The 27,955-nt window shown below is 34.8% G+C and overlaps 1 protein-coding gene across 1 annotated transcript; it reads right to left on the bottom strand.

Moving 5' to 3' along the window:
* Positions 1-23,938: 23,938 nt before the first annotated feature.
* On the bottom strand, positions 23,939-27,564 carry LOC137405142 (hemicentin-1-like). Its single transcript, XM_068091366.1, has 7 exons — positions 27,508-27,564; positions 27,231-27,357; positions 26,933-27,113; positions 26,373-26,477; positions 25,333-25,460; positions 24,810-24,971; positions 23,939-24,207 (listed from the first exon to the last, which is right to left on the bottom strand). The coding sequence occupies exons 1-7, from the start codon at positions 27,562-27,564 to the stop codon at positions 23,939-23,941; spliced, it is 1,029 nt and encodes a 342-aa protein (XP_067947467.1).
* Between the last annotated feature and the right edge of the window lie 391 nt (positions 27,565-27,955).

A 27,955-nucleotide genomic window follows, 5' to 3' on the forward strand; every position in this document is an offset into this window, starting at 1 on the left:
AGGTATGGCAATACATTATTGAGATGTTCATATAATTGGCAGGTATGGATATACATTATTGAGATGTTCATATAATTGGCAGGTATGGCAATACATTATTGAGATGCTCATATAGTTGGCAGGTATGGCAATACATTATTAAGATGTTCATATAATTGGCAGGTATGGATATACATTATTGAGATGTTCATATAATTGGCAGGTATGGCAATACATTATTGAGATGTTCATATAATTGGCAGGTATAGCAATACATTATTGAGATGCTCATATAATTGGCAGGTATGGCAATACATTATTAAGATGCTCATATAATTGGCAGGTATGGATATACATTATTGAGATGTTCATATAATTGGCAGGTATGGCAATACATTATTGAGATGCTCATATAGTTGGCAGGTATGGCAATACATTATTGAGATGTTCATATAGTTGGCAGGTATGGCAATACATTATTAAGATGTTCATACAATTGGCAGGTATGGCAATACATTATTGAGATGCTCATATAGTTGGCAGGTATGGCAATACATTATTGAGATGTTCATATAATTGGCAGGTATGGCAATACATTATTGAGATGCTCATATAATTGGCAGGTATGGCAATACATTATTAAGATGCTCATATAATTGGCAGGCATGGATATACATTATTGAGATGTTCATATAATTGGCAGGTATGGCAATACATTATTAAGATGTTCATATAATTGGCAGGTATGGCAATACATTATTGAGATGCTCATATAGTTGGCAGGTATGGCAATACATTATTGAGATGTTCATATAATTGGCAGGTATGGCAATACATTATTGAGATGCTCATATAGTTGGCAGGTATGGCAATACATTATTGAGATGTTCATATAATTGGCAGGTATGGCAATACATTATTGAGATGCTCATATAATTGGCAGGTATGGCAATACATTATTAAGATGCTCATATAATTGGCAGGCATGGATATACATTATTGAGATGTTCATATAATTGGCAGGTATGGCAATACATTATTGAGATGTTCATATAATTGGCAGGTATGGATATACATTATTGAGATGTTCATATAATTGGCAGGTATGGCAATACATTATTGAGATGTTCATATAGTTGGCAGGTATAGCAATACATTATTGAGATGCTCATATAATTGGCAGGTATGGCAATACATTATTGAGATGTTCATATAATTGGCAGGTTTGGCAATACATTATTAAGATACTCATATAATTGGCAGGTATAGCAATACATTATTGAGATGCTCATATAATTGGCAGGTCCGGTAATATATTATTGAGATGCTCATATAATTGGCAGGTCTGGCAATATATTATTGAGATGCTCATATAATTGGCAGGTCTGGCAATATATTATTGAGATGTTCATATAATTGGCAGCTATGGCAATACATTATTGAGATGCTCATATAATTGGCAGGTATAGCAATACATTATTGAGATGCTCATATAATTGGCAGGTCCGGTAATATATTATTGAGATGCTCATATAATTGGCAGGTCTGGCAATATATTATTGAGATGCTCATATAATTGGCAGGTCTGGCAATATATTATTGAGATGTTCATATAATTGGCAGGTTTGGCAATACATTATTAAGATACTCATATAATTGGCAGGTATAGCAATACATTATTGAGATGCTCATATAATTGGCAGGTCCGGTAATATATTATTGAGATGCTCATATAATTGGCAGGTCTGGCAATATATTATTGAGATGCTCATATAATTGGCAGGTCTGGCAATATATTATTGAGATGTTCATATAATTGGCAGGTATGGCAATACATTATTGAGATGTTCATATAGTTGGCAGGTATGGCAATACATTATTGAGATGCTCATATAATTGGCAGGTATGGCAATACATTATTGAGATGTTCATATAGTTGGCAGGTATGGCAATACATTATTGAGATGTTCATATAATTGGCAGGTATGGATATACATTATTGAGATGCTCATATAATTGGCAGGTATAGCAATACATTATTGAGATGCTCATATAATTGGCAGGTATGGCAATACATTATTGAGATGTTCATATAATTGGCAGGTATGACAATACATTATTGAGATGTTCATATAATTGGCAGGTATGGCAATACACTATTGAGATGTTCATATAATTGGCAGGTATGACAATACATTATTGAGATGTTCATATAATTGGCAGGTATGGCAATACACTATTGAGATGTTCATATAATTGGCAGGTATGACAATACATTATTGAGATGTTCATATAATTGGCAGGTATGGCAATACATTATTGAGATGCTCATATAATTGGCAGGTATGGCAATACATTATTAAGATGCTCATATAATTGGCAGGTATGGCAATACATTATTGAGATGTTCATATAATTGGCAGGTATGGCAATACATTATTGAGATGCTCATATAATTGGCAGGTATGGCAATACATTATTGAGATGTTCATATAATTGGCAGGTATGGCAATACATTATTGAGATGTTCATATAATTGACAGGTATGGCAATACATTATTGAGATGCTCATATAATTGGCAGGTATAGCAATACATAATTGAGATGCTCATATAATTGGCAGGTATGGCAATACATTATTGAGATGTTCATATAATTGGCAGGTATGGCAATAAATTATTGAGATGCTCATATAATTGGCAGGTATGGCAATACATTATTGTGATGCTCATATAATTGGCAGGTATGGCAATATATTATTAAGATGCTCATATAGTTGGCAGGTATGGCAATACATTATTGAGATGCTCATATAATTGGCAAGTATGACAATACATTATTGGGATGTTCATATAATTGCCAGGTATGGCAATACATTATTGAGATGTTCATATAATTGGCAGGTACGGCAATGCATTATTGAGATGCTCATATAATTGGAAATACATTATTGAGATGTTCATATTATTGGCAGGTATGGCAATACATTATTGAGATGCTCATATAGTTGGCAGGTATGGCAATACATTATTGAGATGCACATATAATTGGCAGGTATGGCAATACATTATTGAGATGCTCATATAGTTGGCAGGTATGGCAATACATTATTGAGATGTTCATATAATTGGCAGGTATGGCAATACATTATTGTGATGCTCATATAATTGGCAGGTATGGCAATACATTATTGAGATGCACATATAATTGGCAGGTATGGCAATACATTATTGAGATGTTCATATAATTGGCAGGTATGGCAATAAATTATTGAGATGCACATATAATTGGCAGGTATGGCAATACATTATTGATATGCTCATATAGTTGGCAGGTATGGCAATACATTATTGAGATGTTCATATAATTGGCAGGTATGGCAATACATTATTGTGATGCTCATATAATTGGCAGGTATCGCAATACATTATTGAGATGTTCATATAATTGGCAGGTATGGCAATACATCATTGTGATGCTCATATAATTGGCAGGTATGACAATATATTATTGAGATGTTCATATAATTGGCAGGTATGGCAATACATTATTGAGATGCTCATATAATTGGCAGGTATAGCAATACATTATTGAGATGCTCATATAATTGGCAGGTCTGGCAATATATTATTGAGATGCTCATATAATTGGCAGGTCTGGCAATATATTATTGAGATGCTCATATAATCAGTTGTAAAAGTAGATATTAATAAGTTCCACTCTTTAGTCAAATAAGTAATTTTGCCATCAATACCTTCTGTGAGCTAAAAATAGATTGTGCAGCTCAGCACTGCTGATCTCCACCAGAGTTGACGACGCTCCAAAGTTATCTAGACAAAACTGTCTGGACTCCGCAACAGTTTTGACTTCAGTTTCCTCTATGTATAAACAACCTAACACTTCACCATCATCTCCTAGCCACACTGTGCTCTCGTTTGCAACACATGCTGTCAAATATTAAATATTATGTCAAAATTCTATTTTTAGACACCATGTCTACTTGACCAAACTTTAATACCCAAAGATATTGAGGTTCCATCTAATTGGATCTGGATCCCGAATAGTCATGGTAAACTTGACAACAGAATTACAGCTATATTATCTTTATATCATTGATATCAGTTTACAGTTACTACAGATGACCGAGGAAAAATGAATTAGTCATACCTTGAAAGATGACTTGTGTTTCATTACCAGGGCAGTTGTCTCCTCCTAGGAATGGGTATGGGTTTGAACAAGTTCTGTTACGAATGTATGTGCTGTTGTCAATACATCCTGGGACATCGCTTGAGCACTCTTTCAATGGTGACCACTCTGCCCAGTTCCCATGAGCTGCAGTGAGCAAGAAATTCATCAACCAGAATGCAATAGCCACTTGAAACGAAAACATCTACTAGTTTTGGATTTTCTTCTAACATGTCTTTTTGCAAAAGGGTTTAATCAGCAACAATTTCAACTTTTGGCTAACTTTTTGTTTCTGAAGTAAAGCAAACTGCTGTCTTTTACAAATTGATAATACAAAGTTGCTGATGGCGCTATATCATAAATCATCATCACACACACACCCACACACCCACACACACACACACACCCACACACCCACGCACACACGCACGCACGTACGCACGCACAAACACAACCCTTTGCTCTGTTTTTATACATGAAGCATGAATAGCTGTAGTAGATTAGTTTATAACCGGGTTCCATGCATTGTGTTGTTAATTTCATACAATTTTCATCAAATTTTATTTGATCGTAACAAAGATAACAAGAATAAGAAGAATGATGTTAGACTAGGAGTAAAATATAATTTGTGTGAGGCTTGGAAGCAGCTAGAAAGTAACATGTTTATAATAACTGTTGAAAACAATTTACTTGAAGATACTAAGTGAGTCTATGTAAAACTATCTTGCTAAACTGTTTAAATATTGTAGCTAGTGTAAATTCATTTGAAAGTACTCAGGCTAATTGGAAAGGACTGCTTTTTGGGCAAAATTAAGGAGCTAAAGATTTACTATCAACCATCTAATTGTGGAATATCTAATAGACCAAATCAACAAACATCTAAACCATGCATACACTATAGTAAAGAAATGCAGAGTTTTATTGTTAACATTCTTGACTAATTGAACATACAAAACATGACCATAAGACATCTACATTACATTACATGGACACGGTTTTGTTATTTCTGATAATTAAAACTTTAATGCAGTTACCTGGAACTTTTTGTTCACAATTTGAATGGAATTTAATTTTGGAAATTCTGTAAGTTTGAATTCACCTAAAAGATACTATTGAACCATGTTCAGAGTGAAACATTCTGTTAACGCCGTGTTACGCAACAAAGAGCTTTTACAGACTAATATTAAATTTCACCCCATTTTAAAGATTAGTATTTTTGTAACTGGATAACATGTACATGCTTGTTTGGTCACGATTTGAAAACATCTATGGCTGCAATCAACCATTTTATATTGTGTGTCACAGGTAGCCTTAGATCTAAAGAATATATCTTACTATGACCAAACAATCAAAACTTAAAGGTAATAGACTATCTCTAGAGCTAATCAGAGCATCATGGCAATAAGCTAACTATAGGTAGCATGTTAAATAGTTTGAACAGTAAAACTTACATATGTGCATTTAGACCAATCTAGTCAGTTTAGCAATAAAACTACTTGCTACTAACTTCCGATATACAAACCATGTGAAGATTACTTGACTTACTTTTAGAGACTTGACACATGTACGCCTCATTTGAGCAGGTGTCCTCTATTGATCGAAGTCCACATTCATCCTCAGAATTCGATGCGCAGGCTACAGATGCAGCGTAGTTGCCATCATCAGGGTCATCGCTACATCAATCAAATTAGACATTGGCCAGAGTATAGTATCACATGTTTTGTACCTTCCCAATTCATAACCTCCCAAATAACCACTTTCTTTAGTTACAAGTAAATCGTTCTAACTAAGCGTCACTAGTACTCAGTACAACGTAATCTAATCGATGCGGTGAAGAGATTAAACCTTATACACTTTTGAAAATAAAGGAATTGAGAAGCTGAAAGTTTGAAAACAAGGCTTTCTATTCATGGTTTTCTATTCTGTTTTTTATTTATGTATTATAAATGGTATTATGTATCTTATTTCTGCCAGTCAGCCTATGTAAGCTTGTATATTTTCAAGTCTCCTATAACTTACCCAATCCAAACTCCGGCAAGGCTGTAAGCAACGCTGCCATCATGGAGTAGATACGGAGAACTGTCGTCGGCTCTCTTCATACCAACGATCAAGTCATCCCTTTTTCTGTAACCTTCTCTGTAATAAAAATACAAATGTGTTGTAGAGACGATCAGTTGAGCTAGTTTAACAGCACACGTCAGCACTTCATTGAAGTGTCATAAGCTTGTGGCTATGTTTAATGACATGGTCTTTCACCAATGTTATCATCACTCTTACTCACACATCAGCAGCGATTAGAGCATCTCGTAGGATACCATCATTATATATCTGAAGAAGCAATGAGTCTGGTCCATAGACCTCCTGACAGCGAGCTTCCATGTCAACACAGTCAGCAGGTGGTAAGATGTCTATGCAGACGCTGTCATTACCATTATATGCCAGGTGCAGTCCTGCTGGACAATCTGTAAAATAACCTGAGCAAGTTAAAAAGAGAACCAGTGAATATTCCATGTAATTTTCACAATAAATACTAGTTAACAATATTTAACCACCTCAACAGTATGCTACAACATCCTTTATATTAACTGTACATTTGAAAATTGATAGTAGCTAAGGACATCTCAACACACCGTATGGTGACTCCTGTGTTTCAGTAGGAGAACTGCAGTCAACACCTCCGAGTGCAACAGAAGGTGAGTCACATGACCTTGACCTTTTCAGGAGAGAGTTACCAGCTGAACAGGATCCACCACAGGGAGCCCATTGTCCCCATTCTCCATACCCTCCATCAACTGTAACAGTAAAATAGAAACAGGCACCTATGGAGAAAAGAAGGGATTATTTGCAACTTGATGAGAATTATCACACTTTCAAAAACAATAATATCTACTGAGGCGACCTTATCAAAAAAGTCCACCGCTGCAAAGCATTATTTTTTGTTCCAAAAAAATCAGAAAAAAAACCTTATTGCATTCAAGGTGTTTCCAAATCTTTCACATAGATTCTTAAACCGAACACTGCTTGGTGAAACGGAGTTTCTTGTTCCAAATGATGCTGTTGATTCAACCAATGCTAAACTCTAAACAAACTACCTGGGGGAACACAGAAGCTGTAAAATGGTTGACAAAATAGTTGATGCAAATAAAATCATTACCAATACAATAGAATTTATAAATAGCTAGCAATGTTTTCCCATGGACCTATAAACTATACCTATTAGCTATAACTCTAAGTATAGTTAATAGGCCTATGTGACTTCATAATCTTATTTTGAAAAGGAGCCGTAGCTATTCTCCTTAAAAACTTAGGCCAACCGGAGCCTTGCAATGAAACTCAATTAGTTCTTAAAACAGATGTTAGCCTATGTTTTAGAGGCTACCATGTTGTCGAGCAAATACAAAGGTGCAAATGTGTTCATTCAAAGAACCCTTCTATCAATATCATGGATATATCAGGACAGTATCATAAATAAATCTGAACAATATTGTAGATATATCAGGACAGTATCATAGATATATCTAGACAATATCATAGACATATCAGGACAGTATCATAAATTTACGAGACTAAACTCGTATCTAGACAATATCATAAATACATCTGAACAATATTATAGATACCATAAAACCTCTATTTGAACACCACCTTTATTTGAATGCCGCCTTCATTTGAATGTCACCTTCATATGAATAGCAACTCTAATAGAACGTCACCATAAAAGATAGGTTGAAAAATACAACTAAGTCTTTTATTGTTGCTGTAGTAGTTGCCATAATTTTAGTGACTGTGTACCTGAGAAGATCCATCGTCACAATCATCAGAACTACGCCTCGATTCAAAGTCACCAAGGTCTAAATAATATCCATTTTTTTCTACAGATTTGCCCATAATGTGGTTTAACATCTCACCTGAAAACTTTATGCAAAGGGTTTTAGCAAATATGTTGAGGCCAACGGCATTAATGTCAATTTTCCCAAAGGAGAACATAAAATATAAGCAACACTATACTAGCATTGATTTGATCGTAAAAGAGTTAAATTTATTTTCCCAAAAATCTGACGAGCTAGTAAAAAATACAGCGCCACCCTTTATTTGAACTCTACCTCTAATTAAACACCATTATAATAGAGAAAGTATTGAAACATTGAGCGACATGGCATTCAAAGCGAAGTTGTACAGCACATCTAAACATTATCATCAATATATGTAGACAATATCAAAACAAGATTATTTTCAAGAACTGAAGAATTTTATTCGCACTTAGCAATATGGTCTCTGACGGCTGCATGACAGTAACATGGTGATTTGTAAAATATCTAAAGCATCTCTATGGCTAAAAATGTACCATGGAAAACAGCTACTCACTTTGATTAACCATTTCTAAATCGAGCGAAGGTAATGGATATATATACATGTATATATATATATATATATATATATATATATATATATATATATATATATATATATATATATATATATATATATATATATATACATGTATATATATATATATGATAATCTGTATTGTGATAATGCGCATGAATACAGCAAAGGTGTAACTTAACCATGGCAGGATTGATTACAGGTTAATCCTTTTGAGCACATTGTTGTGTGAAGGCCAACATGTAGATTGAGTAAAAATACAGAGTGGTATATTAGGTCAATATGCTAGCAATGCGCTCACTTTATTCAAATTCGATATAGAAATACAATTTAGCAGTCAGAAATGAAAACGATGGTTTTAGATGTAATTTGAGTTTTAGGCCATAAACTAATATTTTACAGCTATTTGATGGCTAGAAAAAGAAGGAAAAAACAGTGTGAAATTGTGTGAAACTGTATTGATTTTAACCTGCAACCATTACTACCCTTTTACATTTGGTCGTTATAAATTATTGGAAACTGAGTGCTCATTCTGATTTAAATTAATACTGCCGTTTATCATAAAAGAGAAATACTTACAAATTATATTGCATGTCCAAAATTAATAAAACTGCTTTAAAATTGTAATAATTACAGTAGACTTTTGCTATGTCAATATTTAATGTGTCAACTTGTAATCTCTACATGCATGCATTTTTACTTATAAGCTCTCGTGTTACTCATAAGGCATTAATGAGATCAGCATTTCATTCAATAGGTGAACATACAACAATATGTTTATGCATTCAGCCTTGTAACTAGTGTATGTTCAACCAACAGAGAACTTATTAGGGATTATTATACTACAAGTACACTCATATAATTCACAATTTACATTCAATTATTTTAATTTTAAATATTCTATATCACAGAAACATTCTTGCCAGACATACACACCAACAAGTATAGATTCATTTATTCACGTTGCAAAGACAGCCAAATAAAGAAAAAGAACTTACTCTGTTTGAAGGTGCAAACGGCTCTTGCTTTTGATCGAACAAATGTCTGGCGGTGCGGTTCTTTGAACTTGTAGGCATCCAGGAAACAGGTTGATAATGTTCTGTTACATGTTATAGCACCATATGGGTAGGTTCTTGCACTTCTCACACTGCATCCAAACACAAATATGCTCTACACAGTATGTAGGTTTCCTGTTTCCACTATTTCAAGCTATAAAAATAATAAAAACATGCAAAATTCCGGAATGAATTATTTTCTAGTTTGTATCTGTTTACCTGTCCCATCTGGGATCTGAGTCCGACACATTCTCTCCTGTATTCCAAGTCAACACTTGCTGGTCATGCTGAAAACCATCCATTCCAATCCAGTAGTTCTTATTGCTGGAATTGAAATTTTGCAAAGGTAATTTATGTTAAAACATATATTTTGTTTGTCAATTTTTAGAGAAGAGTGGTGACATTCCAAATTATGATTTGTTTTATGTATTTTGTTAGGTCACTCTTTACGGTGATTCCTATTTACTAGCAGCTAAAAGTGCCTGTGGTTGTGCCTGTAGAGTGTCGTATTTTATCTAAATAATTTTTTCCCCGGTATTTTACCACTCATTTTCCCATCCAACCAAAGAGATAACCATACTGTGAGGGAAGAGCATCACGAACAGAGCCGGTGCCAGCGTGACGACCGATTGACAGGCTGGACCCGGCCTCCTTCTTTCGCCCTTAGGCTTGGCCAGCAATAAAGGACAGGGGTGACGCGGGTCACGTATCAGTAAGCGTTATGGCAAGAATAGAAACCGCAAGTGGGCGGAGCCAATGGGAGAAAAGAACATAAAAGGAAGACCGCGTAGGAAATGCAGCAGAGCAGCGCAGCTCCCTGCATATGATAGACACCTTTATTCTAATACTGTTTATTATTTATGTACTAGCTATGCCACCTGGCGTTGCCCGTGTAATAGAAGAGTCTTTGGACAGAAAACTGATTTGTATTTAACATACATTTGCATACAAACAACATTTGCCATTATAACTTTCAAAGTACATATCATGAGAGAAGTGTGTCGTGTAGTTGAAATAAATTAAGAGAAAAATAAAAACAACTGTAAAGGTTTTGAAAATTTGTCAAACAACTGTACCTTTCAAGCTAGTAGCCTGGCATATTGTCAATGGAAAACTCCACTAAGCTAGTTGATAAGGTTAGGCTTCCAATGACGGTAAGCCATGACTTTGAGTCTGTATTGTTGTCCAGCTCAGCTGTTCTAATAATAGCTATAGCCGGATTTCCAAAAGACGGATTTTCAACAGACAGACTTTGAGAAATATATATATAGATGCATGCTGGACCATTTTTATACTAATGCAAATGTATTTATCACATAAATATATGTTGTATGCTCAGATCAGGTCTTCGTGACTTACTCGGCTTGTGGATTACCATGAAAGTGGCACGGTAAAATCCTCCACTCTACCATAATACTACTTTATGCAATTTTCACTATTTGTCTTCTCTAAAACTCACACCAAATTGAAATAGATAACATGAAAGCTGCTCTTTTATTCTCCGAATATTTTATTCAAAAGAGTTATATCAATTACAAAAGAGTTAAATGCTAAATACTTACATCTCCTATATTAGTTGGTATAAGACCAGTGACATAAACCATTAAAAATAGCAGATTCAAATTTAGATTAACATATCAGTTTTATGCCTTAACAGGAAATCTATATTCCTCTATTTTGCTCTATATTTTTTATATTCTTCTATGTTCTTCTATATTTCTCTATATTCCTCTATATTTCTCTAAATTACTCTGCTGTATATCCCTCTATATTACTGTATAATCCTCTATATCTTTTTTATATTCTTTTATATTCCTCTATATTTTTTATATTTCTCTATAGTGTACGTATTTCTCTATATTCCTCTATATACCTCTAATAAATGAAAACCTCTCTATTCCATGCAGCGATCATAAACAGAATTCTAAAATTTGAACAAAAAACCCAATCAACTGGATTAACTAGCGGCATTAACCCTTACCTAGTAATTCGTTCTAAGTATAACTTAACTTCCATCAGGAGAAGAGCTCTTACCAGTTATGTTTACAACCACTTAGATGTCTTGAAATAAAATTGAGTGAGCTGGCCAAAGAAAACAGTTAGTGGAAAAGCAGCCCAGAGTGCCTAGATTAAGAAATTCCACACAGTGTTGGCTTTCCTTGGTGTGATAGACAAAAGTGATGATGGGTGGGCCAAAATAATCACATATTCGCAACATATCGCCGAAGGAAGCCTGAAAGGGGTGATCAATGGTCATAGTTACACTAGATCCATCATGGCACACAAACTCTGCATGGAAGCACTGTATGACCTATTGTTGGATGAATTCGCTAAAAGTCTTGAATCCTCTAGTACTCTTGACTCTCTTAGTTTAGACGTTAGTAGAGCTGTTTTCAATCACACTGAATATAATCAATCTGAACTCGCCCACATGAATCAAGCATTCCAAGATTTTATAGTCACCTTTTCAATAGACAACCCCACATTTAGATTATGAGTAGAGTATATTGAAATGGTGACACAGCTGTTAAGTTTTGTCCGCGCCAGAAGGGAATCTGATTGGAACCTTCATGTCAACTAACTACAACGACTCTTGCCATGGTTTTTTGCATACGACCACTCCAACTAAGCAAGGTATGGCACACTTTACTATATGGAGATGACGCAGCAGGCAAAGACTCACTCCTTAATTTACCAAGCAATGGCAGATCACCGGGGTTATTTTACCTTTCAATATGAGCATCACCGCCCATTCTCCAGTGTCGCCTGTGATATGGCGATAGAACAGCCTGTCAATCATGATTCTAAATCACAGGGAGGTCTCATTGGATTCACAAAAACCTAATCTGCCTCACAGAGATGTACCATGGCTCATCCACAAAGGACAGCTGTGCACACGCCACACAGAAATAAAGAAGCTTCTAGATTTGGATTCCACTAGCTTAGACAAGCACAGCTTGTCAGAATCAGCATGGAAAGCTGACGAAGACACAATATGTCTCATCAAAGAAATCATATCAGCTCGAATCAACCCATTCAAGCACCAAGGTAAAAACCTGGTCTCTATCGTCAGTGCAGGGAGGCTTCAACTGACATTGCCTATGATTTATAAACTGCAAAACGGATCGGAGAAAAGCAGTTTCAAGATTTTGTCACCAAACGGATGACAACTCAAAAAGTAGAATTCAATGCGCCAATAAAGGCAAACAAACTGAAAGATTTTGCTTTGAGTCAAAGTGCTAAGAAAACTTCTAGTAAGAAAAGTCTACAGTGTACAGAACAAATCTTTGATCGTCTTCTTGTAATCAGCCAGCAGAGGAACATAGATCTTAGGAAAGTACTTTCTTATTCCCTTGGCAGTGTAAGCTGGAAGCCTGGCAAATGCGGATGGATTGATGATGAAGACAGCTAAATCTACCCTTATGACAGCATTGGAGAAAAAGCTAGAGCCACATCCAACATGTTTAACAAAATTTGAAAACCTTCCAAAATTTGATGTCATGGTCATTGATGGAATGGCTGAGATTCAAGCTTTGAAACCCTCAGCAACACTCGGAATGGTTGGTAGTGTCCTATTGAAAAGGCTAGCATCAATCGCTATACATCATATAGTTCTTTTTGGGTGGATTTTGTGTGTGATAGCTATCCTGAGGTGAGCATCCAATCAACAGAATGAATGCATCGTGGATTGAAAGGTAGTCAAAAGGTGACAATTTTTGGACCAAATCAAATGGTACCAAAATGGTCAGACTTATTGGCAGAGGGTGATAACAAAGAAGCTTTGGTGGCTTTCTTGAGTAAGGAGTAGAGCAGTGCACAGATCAAACAGGATCTTGATGTATACATAGCATTTTCTTCCAAGTGCAACAAGATCAGTTTTCAAATAAGTGGGAAAACTAGTGATAAAAATATAGTTAGTCTAGCATCAGATCACGAGAAAGCTGACACAAGAATGATAGCACATATATAGTCCATAATGAAAGACAAAGGATCGGACTGTGCGGTGATGATAAAGTGTCAAGATACAGATGTGTTTATGATTTGTATATCTTTGGTACATGAGCTTCCGTCAGATCAATTGTATTACTTCTGTAAGAAGAAAGAACTAATGCGATACATACACATTAGAAATGTATCAGGTATTCTAACACCGCCCTACTGCCAGGCACTTCTGGGTCTACATGCACTCAGCGGTTGTGGTAGTATGATTCTGCTGACTCTGAATCTGATTCGGATTCTGATGTGATGAAAGACATGTTTTGTTGATGTAAGACAGGATGTTCATCCAATAGATGCCAGTGCCAGAAGGCTAGACTCAAATGTACAGATATGTGTCAGTACAAGGACTGTGGAAACAAAACTGGTGCTGAAGAAGAGAATACAGATTCTGATGAGAATGCTGGTAAAGGTAGGTTGCTATACATCAAGTTACAGGTTATGTCTTTAAAAGTTTGCAGAATATTTTCACTCATGATACCTTTCCCTGATGCCAAACAGAAAAAAAAAGATTCTACATCATGATCAAATCTTTAAACAGCTGTGACAGTTTTCGATTCATTTTTCCTTTTTGTAGATGTGTAGGAGATAACGTACAGTCACAGTGCTACATCAGACCGACAGACAGACAAATTATGTAATCCATTATATTATATAATATCTTGTATAAGTGCAAATCTATGCAACTTGGGAAGATACAAATATTAAATCTGAAGTATACTACAAATTCTGATCTTGATTGATGAGTTGCCACCTTTTTCCTTTCCCCAAATGATGAACTGGCGAAATTTGACATTATATCATTAAATTTATGTATTACATAATACATTATAAAAATGTAGTGGCCAGTTGAGAGAATTGTCAATTACATACTCAGAACAAGCTCCAAATTCTGGTCCAAAAACTAATGGAATTGGGTGGTATTCGCTATCATATTTAAAACATACTTCAAGTTAAGCATAACACTTACATAATAATATTATTATGTAATATAAATTCAAATCTATGCATTTTTGAAATCTCATAATATTTATAATATTTGAAATCAGCTACAAATTTTGATCTAGTTCGATGTATCACAGTCCCGCTCTGTACTGGTCGAACTTGTAAAACTATAAAAATTATATTATTAATTTATTGTATTACATAATACATTATAATTAGTCTGGTGGCTAGTTTAGAGGTGTAGAAAATAGATATTTAGAATCAGCATAACCTCCTGGTCTAGAATATTATTTCAGCATACTATCCATCCTAATATAAAATAAATCACTTTTTTGAGCACTTTATGGTAGGCTGCTTCTCCACAAAGTAAAATCATTTTTAAAGGATAGTCTAAACTCTACTATGAATATAAGGGATACATACCCTGAGAGAAACATGAGCAGGAAGTCCCAGTGTTCTGTCTCATTCTCAGGCAGTGAAATAAGTCTTGCATTGGAGCCATAGATATTGACACAGGATGTTACTCTCTGCGAAACTTGGTCAATGTAAGACTCGGAACTCTCTATACCAATACATCGTTCTTCACCTCGATAGATGTCGAGCACAGCTCCTATGCTTGCACAATCTAAGAGAGCACGTCCAAGAGGTTATAGATATAGTTCTATAGTTTATCTTACAAACAGGAAATGCTTAGGCTCAGGCATTCTATGGCAATAATCCATAAGTATATGTAATAGACATTATACTCTCTAAAGCTTACCCAGAGTTGCTTCCTGTGAAGAATCACCTGGACAAATGGTGCCGACTCCTAGGGGGGCTGGGTTGGTGCAGGTTCGCGTTCGTTTAAACAGAGATCCAACAGAGCATGCTACAGAGCCTCCACATGAGGACCAGGTTGTCCAGAGTGTCCAACTTCCGTCAACTTAGTTAACACAACAAGACAAGTTCAATTTGACATCAAATTAGATCAATATAGCAATATGAGCATAAAAGAAGTATCTAACCATTCAGTAAGGGTATCTCGATGCACGCTTTTATTTGTGTTGCTCTGATATCATGCTTTTAGTTCAGCTTAGGTCTGACCTATATATGGCACCATATAGTCAGTGCTATGCTATCTGCTCTAAAGCTCAGATTCTGAAGCCTGATATAAGCCAGCACCAACAAATGTTATTAGTACTAGAGACCAACAAATAGTATCGGTTGATGTTCTATCTATCTACTGATACCAATTAAAAATTGATGACACATATTTGCAGAAAAGCTCAAAGGTGGTTGGCTTGAAAAAAGCAATTTCATGACATAATTAACGATGTCCACTGTCACATTACTAAGCATGCAAGCACCAGCCTGCATTTACCAGTTATTAGTTCTCAGGTTAGGCAAGATATACGCGCACTTGTAAGATAATTAAGGAAGAATAACTCCAAAACTCATTAATATATTTCAAAAAATATTGTAAATGGCCTGTATTGTTAGGAAATTTAAAAACTTATGAACCTAGGATTATATAAAATAGGCTCTATTTTCTCCTAGACCTATATAATAGTCCGCAGTCACAAAAACAAAGAATGTGATTATATACATGTAGGTTATTTTTCAAAGATAATGCACATAATACAACATTAAACTTGCACATGCAACAAAACCTATGAGGCATTTTTTATTTAACAGATTTGACAATTTTTTTATTTACTTACATTTTTATACAATATAAAATTGCATAATGCAAGATAATGCAAAAATTGAGAAACAACATATACATCTACATGTACACGTAGATGTATATGTAGAATGGGATGGGATAGCGTGTAATTCTACTCAAAATCTCAGTCAATTATTGCACTCAATTTCTGCAAACTGGCATATGTTTGCTTACTTGTACTTGGTGATCGTATAAACAGAGTGGTAATTACATAAACAGAGTGCTAATCGTATAAACAGAGTGGTGATCATATGAACAAAGGGGTGATCACATAAACAGAGTGGTGATCATATAAACAGAGTGGTGATCACCTAAACAGAGGGGTGATCATAAACAGAGCAGTGATCACATAAACAGAGTAGTGATCATATAAACAGAGTGGTGATCCCATAAACATAGTGGTGATCATATAAACAGAGTGGCGATCACATAAACAGAGGGGTGATCATAAACAGAGCAGTGATCACATAAACAGAGTAGTGATCATATAAACAGAGTGGTGATCGTACAGAAACAGGGTGGTAGTTATAAAATGATTAGAATCGCTACTTACTCCGTGCTACTTGGCAGATGTATGGTTTACTTGCACATGTATCATCCTCTGACTTGAATCCACACAGACCATTATAATCTGTTAAACATCCGATGGTTCCAGCCTCTTCACCTGGTGCTGGGTCATCTCTGAGCAGAAAACACTTTCATTTTCATGCTATGAGTAAAGACTTTACCAAACATTGCATCATTCCAAAGTATAGAAGTTTTAGAAACCACACCTAAACCATTTCAGAGGGATCAACTTACCACTTCTGGTGAAGTGCAATAGAATAAGCATTGTAAAAAGTAGTAAGAAGAAATACTTTCTTCAAACAAACTTAAACTACTATGAAAAGTTGGCTGGTCAAGTTTCCAACCATCAACCAATTATTAATCATTAGACTTTGTAGCATTGTATAAAAATTAAGATTAGACTTTGTTGCACTGTATAAAAATCAAGATTAGACTTTGTATCACTGTTTAAAAATTAAGATTAAACTTTGTATCACTGTTTAAAAATTAAGATTAGACTTTGTAGCACTGTATAAAAATTAAGCTCACCATAGATATAACAGCTATTTTTGAGCGGCCATGATTTACAAGTTGGTTTTAACTTATAAAAAAAACCTGTAAAAAATATAAGCAAAATTGAAAAATAATTTTTATTGTAGTCTGCTGTAGCCAACTAAATTGCAATGTATGCTATTTACAGCACTAAAACTATAGAAAACACAATACATTAAATTCTCCTTGAAAAATGAACCCCAATAGTCTGCATATCAAATAAGACAGACAAATCTGAGCATAGTAGCTGCGATCAAAGAGCAGTGACACTACAACAATTAATAATCAGTTTATAACAATTTTTAGCAACAGTTGAGGAAATTACTGAATTTAAGAAATACTTCGAACCAGTTGTGCAATGAGTTGTGTAATGAAGTTGTCTAACCTTCGTTGCTACTTTTTTCTCACAGGCTCAATATCTTTAATTATATACAGTATAGTATAGTGTACAACATATAGCGCAATACATATAAGTCTTGTTAATGCGATTGTTACAGTATATATAGACCTACTAGGTGAATGCCCGGCGTTGCTCGGGTAATAAAAAGTTTTTAAACAGAAAACTTATTTTTATTTACCATATACAATATTTATCATTCTAACTTTGAAACTTCATATCATGAGAAAAGGATTTTTTGGGCAGTTCAAATGAATTAAGAAAAAAATAAAACAACTTTTAAGGTTTTCAAACTTTTTCAAACAACTGTAACTTTTAAATTTCATATCATGAAAGAAGTGTTTTGTTGAAATTAATTAGGAGAAAAAAGAAAACTTTAAAAGTCTTTTAATGTAAATGTGAAATCATTAGCAAGTAATGGCTAAATTTGGTCTATTTTGCTACAATTACAATGAAAAACTATTTGGTATACAATTATATGATTTTAGTTTGTTTCAGTGTTGGCATCATAAGGCGAAAGTTTTGTAAAGAGTGGTATAGAAACTCATAGTAATTATTTAATGCAAACACCTCCTGGTAAAAAACATCAAAATCATCATCATTAAAAATACTAACAAATCACTATGGTAACCTTAGTAGCTATAGTTACCTACAACAACTTTAGTGCATTTTGTGGTTATGATTTGCAAGAAAATGTAACATTACAATGTATTACACCCAGCGCGTACCCTGAAAATTTCTTACCTTAGCTTACTAAACAAATACTTGAAGGAACTTCTAGTATGTGTTTTAGTAAACTTCAAATTTTTAACTAAAACTTTATCACTTATCCGTTTGCGGATTCACTTTTACCACAACGGATAATACTGAGATAGTGAGCAACGTACATGTATGTCTAGTTCCGGCGTTGTAAAAGATATTTCAATGAATAGCATGTCGACATTATTTTTGTTATTTCATCATAATTAGTACAACAGTCGCTAAATTGTAATTTCAAGAGAAATTTTTGTTGATATCGTATAACAGGAAAACAAATTTGTTCTGTTTGAAAAAGCATCGAGTTTCAGAGTTGAAGATGTGGTTGCATCAAAAAAGCCGATTTAATGAGATTAAGACCAATAAAAGGCTAAAACATCAGCTATAATTTGATGTCATTTTTGTCTTTGTAGACTAAACCTGTCCATGCGTTTGAATGAGGTCATCTTTTAAAAAGCTCAGATTCCAACGGGTGCTTCATTCGTGGCGTAACTAGTGATACATTTGAAAAGAGTCAACAAGTGATAAATATAAGATCGTTTCATTAGCCAATCATCAGCACGAAAGTTTTAGAAATAGATGGATTTATGAAGAGTTATCAGAGCTGCATAAACATGCACTTTTGCATAGCTCGATCATTTGTTTAGTACTTGAATCAACTAATCAAATGAGACCATTGAATTTTTTTCTACAAATTGATACCAGTAATGACTCGATAACGTTGACAGTCGACTATACAATGTACACAACTTCCTTTCAAAGACGCAGCTTGCTTATTTTACTTAGTAAGAAACTAGTTTTCAATGTGGGCAATAATATACGGCCTCTTCCAAGGATAGGCGACGAGCATCATGTGGGTGGAACTTTTGGGGGCTGTATATCATTAGTGTGGGTATCGACGGAACTGTGCTGATACAAAGACCTTATTCTACATAGTTTGTTTGACATAATTACCGTAGACCGGTAGAATTGGTAGTCGGTACTAAAATGTTTACACAGCATTTAGAAGAAGCCAATATGACAAGTCTTTAATTTCCCTTGTTTGAGGCATTTGAGACATTGGTAATAATGCATCTGTAGCTGGATTTAAAAATTTATTTTAGCTAACATGAGCAAATACAAGATAAAACATATGCCAATAGAGCCGTGTAGGACTAGACTTGTATCGCAATAGCCAATGTGAATATGAGAGATAGAGACAGGTTGTATCACGCGTTACATCATTTTGGGCAAGTCTGGGCATGTTCTTTGGCCTGAGCGTTTTTACCGCGATCAGTTTTTTTCGATTTTACTTTTCAAATATCTTGACAATGAAATCGCCTAACACAACAAACAACATATCAACAGATAGGCCAAGAAAAATACTTTCTTTTAAAATCAACTCAAATTTGACGTAACCACATATTTAAGCGAAAAATATTTTGTTGTTATAGGGGCATCGTAACCCGTGAGCGCAATGTATCAATTAATATGGCATTTAGCGTGTGCAATCGAGAAAAGGCTATACGGTACATGATAAGAGCTATAAAATTATGAGAACTCCAGAGCCTTGTTGTTAGATGCGAGTATGGAAAATTGTGGTTGCATTCTTCGTGAGTTCAAATCCAGCAAAAAGTGAGCTTTTCAATCCAAAATTTTGATAGCTATAACTGAATAGGCAGACATCTGAACCTACAGATGACAATAAACTTTGAGATTTATATATATATATATATATATATATATATATATATATATATATATATATATATATATATATATATATATATATATATATATATATATATATATATAGATGTAGAGGCATATCTGTTAAACCAGACAATTGGCTAAACTGGGCCACCCACTTATTAGCACCACGGACCACTTCTTAGCGCCATGGACCACCTATTAGCGCCATGGACCACCTATTAGCACCACGGACCTCCTATCAGCGCCATGGACCACCTATTAGCGCCATGGACAAACTATTACTCTGTTTTAATGGGGTAGACTACATTAATATCTTCTTTCATAGTTTTACATTCAATCTTATCTCACCTACGATATATACCTAATAGTAAAATTATGTGCTCTTGATTCAAACCAAAGATTTTTTTCGTTATTTCACATCATTTAACCTATACTTACAACCATTAAAAGGTATAAATAAAAATTGTTTCATGAATTCACCTTCTCTTGCAGAGTTAGCCGCAGTGCTGTAAGCATTTGCTACAAAACACTTCAACTATGCTTTTAAAAATTACAATATGAAGATGGAAATTATGTTTGCAAAGCTTGTGTCCACGAACATGTAATCATAGGAAATAAAAAAAGGAAAACATTCAAATGCAGCTTGGTATCCTATATGGAAATCCATTTAGTAAATACACCTCAGTGGGCCATGTAATTAGTGTCAATCATTCGTAGCTAAAATTAGGCAGCATCTGATCTAAAGAGTTGAATCATGTAAGAATGACATGGGGCGGCATTGCTGCCAGTTTATATAATGTAAGTAACTTTTTAAAAGCATCTTATGAGCCAACAGAGAAGTGAAACTGCCCTACAATGCAGCTCGACAGTTCAAATTATGCCTAGTAAGGCTGAGTTTATTATGGTCAAAAGAAATTTACTAGAAATGTAACTTTCTGGTACTGCTGACCCTCTCCATACTACAACTCCTTCAAGTTGTTATTTCATAGCATTAGCTCATAGTGTGCGGTTTACGCCAATATGTTCAAAAATTCCTTACCCCAGCCATCGTCCTTCAGTGTAGAGAACTGTTGAATCACTCCAATAGTACTTGTTATCACCTGAGTTCAGTGTCAAGTCCATCAGTACATACTCAATGTTGTTACTGCAAATAAGAGATAAAAAAATCGTAACTACGATATATCTAGATATTCTTCATGAAATGAATAAATATCTCTGTTGTGTTGTCATATGCAGTATTGTCAATACAAGCAGGTAATAAGAAGTAGTTAAATACAAATATGTCTGTGTTATAAGATTAAAGATGCCTATGTGAGAGTAGATACTCAAGTTTGAGCGAATGTTCACTCATTTAAACACTTTTCTGCTAATCAAATGTAAATGTTCACTTACTTAAAAATCACACTCTCTACATCCTTAAAGATATCAGAGTTTGAAATAGTCAGCAATGAAGCGTATTGTCCTCGTGTAGTTTGACAATTAGTCAACATATCTACGCAGTCAGCATCTGACATGAGTTCAAAACAGAAGCTAGTTCCACTGTTGTAAGACAAGTGTGTTCCTGATGGACAATCTGTAAGAACAAATTTACATGAAACTGCAAGACAGTGCCATATCTTGTTTTTACTCCGAGTATGATATTCAGGTTTTGGTATTGATTATTAACCAATAGCTAACTTCAAGGACATACCAAGGTCAGATTCTTGTGACTCTGTAGCAGCGCTACAATCAGTTCCACCAAGACTAGCGGATGGTGAATCACAGGTTCTTGTTCTTTTCACAGCTGAGTCAGTAGAATCACATCCACCATTACAGTCCTGCCAACTTCCCCATTCACCATACCCTCCATCAACTACACAAAGTTATAAAACCAAACATCGGAACATAGTGAGAAAAGATGAAAATCCCCAAGTATAAGAAGATTTAAAGATAAAACTATATTAGGATAAACTAGTTAAGCTCACCCTGTGAGAATGTACAAATGGGCTTTGCATATGTTGGCAGTTCATCCCAGTCACCATCACGAACATGATCAACATATGAAGAGAGGACACAATCCCCAGATCCATCACATTCAAGACTTCCATATGGCACTGAAGGATCGTTTCTGCAAAAAAAAATAAAAAAATACATGTGCTGTCAGTGCTAACTTCTACAAAATAGAATCAACATGTAGAGTTTAAAATAATTATAAAAAGGGAAAAAATAGAAAATTTTCTGCTTAGAGTCAATGTTAGTTAGGTTGCTAAAAAACCTACCACCAGAACCTATAGTTACTGTAGAGGTGGAACGAGACACGAGACGTCTCGAGTATCGACCTGTCTCGTCTCGTATCGGTCTCGTCTCGACTTAACTATTGCCAAACTCGAGACAGGAAATAGAACTAAAGCGCCTGCGCACGGTTGTTAAAACATGGCTTCTTGCGGTAGCAACAACTCCATATATTGTAATGGATTTCGGGCAACTGCCTTTAAAGTTATACCCGGTCCGTTACTACCTGCTGCTACTGATTATGTTGGCCACTGAGTCTAATCATGTAGTCCGGACAACGGCCCTGTTATTTTTTAGTTCGGTTCTGTGTCCTTAAAACAGATACCGGGTCGTATCTAATTACTCTTCGGATAATCCAATTTAATAAATTAGACTTTTGCGGGTAAAATGTCTGTATTTTATCGTATCGTGTTTAAACACCAACTGCCTTTCATAAAATTTGGGCCTCTTTTACGTATATACTACCAATCGCGGGTAAAACTTGCCCGGACACAGAGAAACGAACGAAAGGCCGTATCGACCATAGTCCGTGTTCGGTTAACAATGACGTTTTGTTAGCTCAATATAAGAATATACATGTGCATGTATACAATAATTAATATAATTTCATGAGTACAATTTAAATATAATTCACATACTACAGCTAATACACAAACAAAACTTAACATTAATGAAACGATAAGAATGAAACTGTTATCGTGTGTTCTTTTAGTTGCGGTATTTCTTTGTAGAGCGACGGCTATCGGTTTCATTACACATTACATTAAAAAGTAAGAACTATTCAATAGATGGTAAAAATATACATGTACAAAGCAATATGTTTATAATAATTATGATCAATCAAGCTCAAAATTCTTAGAATATATAACTTTGGTATTTTAGAGCTGTTTGTGTCACTTTTGTTTACAAAAACTACATGCATATCACTATTAAAATGTTGTATTTAAATCGTTTACACCAGGTGAAAATTCAATTTAAAAAGAGTTTTATTAATTTTATATATACCAAGTAGCTAGTACTTGTGTAGTGAAATCATCACCAAATGCTCATTATTTTACTGTCTCGTGTCTCGAGTCTTGAATTTTTACAAGACAGTGTCTCGAGTCTCGTCTCGAGCTTAAAAAACCTGTCTCGTTCCACCTCTAAGTTACTGGTTTTGAAAAACATCAAACAACACTACATTTTACAATGGAAACCTTTTGTATCAAAATGTTGACTCATAACACATATAGATTAACTCAGCTGACTCATGTTGACTCAGCTTAGACAAGTAACTCACATTCCCCATCTAGAGTCTCCATCAGTCAAGTCCTCTCCAGAATTCCAAGTAAATTTCACTCCAAGATTTGACAGAGAGTCAAAGCCAACCCAGTAGTTAGTAGACCTATGAATATCTCTCTTACATGAGCATGAGCCGGCAAATTAAGTTCAAAGTTACTTATGAAATTTTATGCAAAATACTTCAATTTCTAATTAACTTTTGAAAAAGAAATGTTTACGTATATCAAGCAAAATGCTTTTGCTTTCCAGCAATACGTACGGCGAGACAAAGGTGAGAAGATAATTCCAAAGACCAGTTTCACTCTCTGGCAGGGAAATAAGTTCAGCACTAGCACCATATAGATCTTGACAGACTGTATGTACCAAAGTATCTGGGTTTACTCTGTAGTCTGTAGTACCAACTGCTATGCATCTCTCTACTCCACCAAATATGTCCAATTCTACACCAAGACTCGCACAATCTACAACATGTTATTCCCACTTGATGATTTTGTGCGTTAACGGTTTGAAAACTTGAAGCAATAAAACTTAAAATCAAGTTGCACCAACAACTTGAAAGCTTCACTCCATAGCTATCTCCTTACCTAGTCAATGAAGTGTCAAATTTCTAGGCTACATAAGTTAGAATAACTTACATGCTGCTAAATTTAAAGCTTAGTAATATTGTTATCAATTTCATGATTATTATTATTCTTATTATATCAACTCTCAAAATAAATGCTAGCCTAATGATAAAATGAAGTGGTTTGAATGCTTAAATCTGATTTCAAACATTTGAATTCAAGTATTTGATCTGATTGAAGGAAGTCAAATGCTTTTTCTCAAGTGTTATTCTCATTTAAAGATTATTTGTTAGTTAGGGTAAGTATGTTGGAAAGTTGACAAATAGTAGAATTTTGTACAGTTAGCTTCCATGTGAATTTCATTGCAATAATTCAACTACAAATAACGACTTAAGCAGCTAGAGTGCTAGTCAAAGTTTAAACTCGACAACTTCGTACATTAAAACATGTGCACAAACCTTTTATCCCCATTAAATCATAAAGAGTTTGCTTTGTCTTACCCAAAGCAGATTCTTGGGACGAGTCTCCAGGACAAGGGGTGCCGACTCCTAGTGGTGTTGGGTTGGTGCAGGTACGGGTTCTCTTAAGCAGAGATCCAGCAGAGCATGCTACTGATCCTCCACATGAGGACCAGGTAGTCCAAAGAGTCCAGGCTCCATCAACTTAATTAAAACAATAAATAACTTGGTCTGATATCAGAGTTGTAGTCTGGTTGTGACTCTGATATCCTATGATAACTACTAAAGAGCTTGTCTTATAATCTCTCAATATGGTAGTTTATTAAATCAGTTGGTCAGCGTTGTATTCGGAGCATATATAGTACTCTGGTGCTGACTACAGTAAAAAGACAGCACTCGGGATTAAGATAACATAAATACGGTTTTGGTTAAAAACAATATCTGCAAGTTAGGCAGTTGCTACAAGACAGCATTTGTTTACGTGAATTTTTATATGGTACAATTACAAACCACATTATATAAACAGAGTGATAGTTATAATATGATTTTTGAGACTACTACTTACTCCGTGCTACTTGGCAGATGTACGCTGTACTTGTACATGTATCATCCTCTGACCTGAATCCACACAGACCGTTATAATCTGTGAAACATCCGATTGCTCCAATCTCTTCACCTGAATTGGGGTCATCTCTGAAAAGACAACATGTCAATTTTCACCAAGTATGGCGTCATTCTTATGTAGGGGTTTTCTACACAGCCACGCCTGAACAGTTTTAACTTACTGCATTTGGTGGAGCCTATCGAACTAACTCGTCTTGAAAAATTATTAAATAAAAATTGGCTACAAACATTGAATTTCATATTAAAATACTAATAATCTTTACTATAATAAAAGCTGTATTTGTTCATCTTTCTACATGTATATCCACGGTCACAATGTTGAAATCAAATGCATCTCACGAGAATTTGACTCCGATACTGTATTTTACAGACCAGCGCACTTACAACTACACCACTTAGCTGCCTTGCCATTTTATAGAATAATTATACACATATCTATACTCATAACGATCTCTCAAAATATACCGGACTGCTAAGCAAACTACTAAGGTTTGCACATCGCTTGACTATCTGAAAATGGAAAACTGCAAAAACCTGAAATTGAAGAGTTTCTATCAAAAGGTCTCCATTGCAGGAAATATCAGAACTCTTGAGGCAGAAACCACGCCTACTTGTTGTTCCACAGTTGTTCCTTTGTCAACATATTTTACTCAGTAAAAACATTACTTTACAGAAAAGTAAATTATCATACAAAAGATAAAATATATACTGTAGATAAAATGAAGATATAAGATATATACTATAGCATATATTCTATATACTACAGAAAAGATAAAATTACTATACACAAAATACTATTCTACACTGTATACTACTACTGAAAAAAGGTTTGACTCTTCCAAGCTTTTTTCTCTTACACATAACACTTTTATCCTCAGAATAGCTTTAGTCGATGGAAACACTGACATTTGTCCACTGCAAAAGAAAACTAGTAATATTACTGTTTAAAAAATTACTGTTCCTGTAAAAGAAAGTATTTACCCTAGCCATCGTCCTTCAGTGTAGAGAACTGTTGAATCACTCCAATAGTACTTGTTATCACCCGAGTTAAGCGTCAAGTCCATAAGTGCATACTTAGTGTTGTCACTGTAATAAAAAAGTAAAAGAGAAATAATAATAAGACTAGGTCCTGATGAAACTTATATGCTAACTAAACAAACAGTGTCACCAAATGCTGCATATTAATATTATTAGATATTTTGGATATAAAACGCATAAATATTGAAATAGTAAACTTTAAACAAATTGGTAGAAATGCAGTAATCAACATAGATGAAAAGAGGCTAAATAGTTTCTCTGAGTTCTCAACACGCTTAGACAAAAAGCACAAGAATAGACAACTCCAGACATAAAATGTTTGATACTTCATGCTGACAGTTCTTATCAGGTGTTTTGGAACTGGGGCTAGTAAATTAGGTAGAGACGATATCTTTAGTACATTAGGACAAAGAAGAGTTGACAATCATATCTGTGTCTCCCTAACTATGTTCGTAAATGATTTTTGACATTAAATACTAAAATGTCAGATGGTTTTCACTTACCTAAGAATCATACTTTCTACATCCTTGAAGATATCAGAGTTTGAAATAGTCAGCAATGAAGCGTATTGTCCTCGTGTAGTTTGACAATTAGTCAACATATCTACGCAGTCAGCATTTGACATGAGTTCAAAACAGAAGCTAGTTCCACTGTTGTAAGACAAATGTGTTCCTGATGGACAATCTGTAAGAACAAATTTACATGAAACTGCAAGACAGTGCCATATCTTGTTTTTACTCCGAGTATGATATTCAGGTTTTGATATTGATTATTAACCAATGGCTAACTTCAAGGACATACCAAGGTCAGATTCTTGTGACTCTGTAGCAGCGCTACATTCAGTTCCACCAAGACTAGCGGATGGTGAATCACAGGTTCTTGTTCTTTTCACGACTGAATCAGTAGAATCACATCTACCATTACAGTCCTGCCAACTTCCCCATTCACCATACCCTCCATCAACTACACAAAGTTATAATACCAAACATTGGAACATAGTGACAAGACCAGAAAATCACTGCACAGGAAAGTCTAAAAATAAACATATACTGTATTTAGGTAAACCTGGTCAGCTTACCCTGTGAGAATGTACAGATAGGCTTGGCATAAGTTGGCAGTTCATTCCAGGAACCATCACGAACGTAATCAACATATGAAGAGAGGACACAATTCCCAGATCCATCACATTCAAGACTTCCATATGGTACAGTTGGGTCATTTCTATAAAATAACAGAAAAATTATAACTAGGATCACTAACACTATTCCTGATTAGCAAGTAAATATGGAGACCTTAGATAGAATAATAGAAGTAAATAGCCAAGTTAATATAACAGCAATGAGTAAGTAAAACAGAGTTGTACATGAGACTCTGTAGTTGAAGACTTCCTACAATCATCATATACTACAAATGTGCTGCAATCAATTGTAGTCAAACATTCAAAGTGCATTCTACTCGCAAAATAGATATATTACCTACCTAATATATGTTTATGGTATGTTTATGATTATGGTATGTTTTATTCT

This window comes from Watersipora subatra, chromosome 9, assembly GCF_963576615.1.
Source record: "Watersipora subatra chromosome 9, tzWatSuba1.1, whole genome shotgun sequence".
NCBI classification, from domain to species: domain Eukaryota; kingdom Metazoa; phylum Bryozoa; class Gymnolaemata; order Cheilostomatida; family Watersiporidae; genus Watersipora; species Watersipora subatra.